General features: G+C 42.4%; 1 protein-coding gene across 1 annotated transcript in view; it reads right to left on the bottom strand.

The window, feature by feature from the left end:
- The window catches only part of LOC101855861 (solute carrier family 15 member 4), a gene marked incomplete in the record, with an annotated part of 38255 nt that overhangs the window by 12951 nt on the left and 22810 nt on the right, over positions 1-2494 (bottom strand). The window contains 1 exon segment of the mRNA XM_005095782.3: positions 1155-1340. Within this exon segment, the coding sequence (XP_005095839.3) occupies positions 1155-1340 (186 nt within the window).

The raw sequence follows: 2494 nt of genomic DNA, 5'->3' as shown, positions 1-2494 counted from the left end.
TTTATTATTATTATTAATAAGCTGAAGAATTAGGCTCGACCAAGCAGGAATTCAAACCTGAGTCACAATCTTTAGAGTCAATAAAATATATGATACAACAACAACAACAACAACAACAACCCACTCCCCCCCTCCCGGTCGCGCCAGCTATTTCCTTGATTTGTCCTGCCGGGTCGTACTTATACCAAACCCTCTGCTTATACTTAATTAACTCTGCGTTTGACTTGATACGCATGGTCAAATCAGCCATTGCGTCTACTAGAGAGAGGGGAAACATTTTTAAGAAAGATTTATTGAATAAATCCTAATAAAACCATGATAAAGCCGTGAGGAAGTCATCGTTAAATCATACTGAAACCATAACTAAGTTGTAACGAAACCATAATAGATCAAAAGGAACAATTCCAGGGGGGCTCTCGTGGCCTAGAGGTTAAGGTGTTGGCCTCTCATTCAAAGGTCCCGGGTTCGATTCCGGGTAGCGACCAAAAATTTTTCTTCTCTAAAATTGTCTCCTTTCACATCCTTTCCTGATCTCTAACAATGTTCTGTTGTCTGCTTTCATTTCCACTTTCTGCCCCCACCCCCTCACCTCCTTTGCCCCCTCCTCTGGGCTCCTGACTCTTTCTGCAGCCTTTCTACTGCTACTCCTTGGCTCCTCCTAACTGCTGTCTTTCTGCCACACCCCTGATCTTCTGGTAGGAAAGATCTACACCTAGCCTTCTCGGACAAGGGTGAAAAATCTCGGAGGGCCCGTGTGCAAGTTGCGCACGTTAAAGATCCCTTGGTGGTCTAAAATCGATAAGAGTAGGCTTCGGCCGCCACCCGGGCAAAATTCAAAATTTCCTACCAACGAAAAAGTATTAGGTGTGTCCCGCGCGCTCATATGACCTTATGCAGTTGCGAGCGCCGTAAAACCCTATACTAAACAAACAAACAAACAAACAAACAACAACAATTCCGGTGTGATGAAATCATATAAAATTATAATAAAGCTTGTTTTTTTTTTATCACGCTCCTGAAGAAGCACATAAGGGAGAAACGCTGAACATATTTCATAATCACATGAAATTTCAAATGCTTAATTATTAAGTCTCCAGCATAAAAAAATATTGTTCTTAAATTTGATTTTAATCACAATGAAGCTGTGATAAAACCTTCATGAAATCATATTGGAGTTCCAATAAAACCTCATTCACTGACCAGTTAAAGAAGGACTGCACGGCTTCATTGCCCATGGTCTCCACCTGCTCCGCCCCAAACGGGCCCACGTTGGCCTTGATGCCTCCAGTGCCCAGAGCAACGAACACCAGGCCAAGGAAGAACAGAGCGCGCTGTCCATCCTGGTAGGAAAAAGACAAAACATTCGATTGATTGGGTTAGAGTAATGAAAAAGGACACAATAAAGGCTGTTTAGCTTAATCATGTAACATCCTCCACCCCAAAGAAAAAAACAAAAACAAAAAACAAACAAACACATAACAAAAAATAACCCACAAGCCAACAACAACAAACAAGCAAAAAACAAACAAACAAACAAACAAAACAGTACAAAACAAGACAGACACGGACAAACAGTAGATGGGAGAGAAAAGAATTAGTAAGGACTACTAGCGGTGCCCCCCCCCCCCCAACCAATCAAATGATAATTGTAGATGTCTTTTTCCTTCACTTGCATAACTTTGATCATCAAGGAGGCGGGCTGCTTAGAACCTGCCTGTCAGACCAAGGTCGGACACAAGGTCCCAGCAGACAAACGGACGGAGATACTCGATAAAGAACTCCGCCTCCCCCCCCCCCCACATGGGAATCGAACTCACGTCTCCCGGTAGCGACGGCAAAGCGCCTAACTCCCACACCACAAACGCCAGTGTATCCACGTGAAAGTGTGATTATACTGAGATGTGGCAAAAAGGACGTGTGGTTATCTCTTTGACGACACACATTCTGGTCACTCTACAATGATTGAAGACTTGCTGTTTTTGGGGCACTTAAAAAGGTGTATGATTTTGTTCATTCAAACACATTTTTCAATTCAGTTTTCTTATCTAAAAGTTTAAAAGGTGGGCAATAACATGCATACCATGAAATATGCAAATTCGTACTTCTGATTTGTATATTTTGATGATGGTTCGAAATAGGGCTCAATATTGCCTTTGGGACATGGAGCAGATATATATTTTTGAAAATATTTTTGGGCTTTTGACAACCAGCAACTTTTGAGGATTCTTACCCCCTACTTTCCAATGGTCATACCTATCGAAATAACTCTCAGTGTGTTAGGTATAAGCCTTATAGGATTTACATACTTAAATGTACACGCCAGTGTTCTAGCCACATGCAAATACGTGTATACCGGCGTCTGTGGTGTAGCGGTTAGGCGAATCGCTGTCGCACGCTGGAGATCCCAGTTCGATTCCAAAGTGGAGAGATAAAGTTAATTGAGTATCTCGACCTTTCAGCCGAAATGTTGTATCCCTCTCAGCCCGGGTTCCAC

This window comes from Aplysia californica, unplaced genomic scaffold (assembly GCF_000002075.1).
Source record: "Aplysia californica isolate F4 #8 unplaced genomic scaffold, AplCal3.0 scaffold00113, whole genome shotgun sequence".
Taxonomy (NCBI): domain Eukaryota; kingdom Metazoa; phylum Mollusca; class Gastropoda; order Aplysiida; family Aplysiidae; genus Aplysia; species Aplysia californica.
Note: the sequence above shows the minus strand (reverse complement) of the source record. Positions and strands in the feature narration are given on the sequence as shown.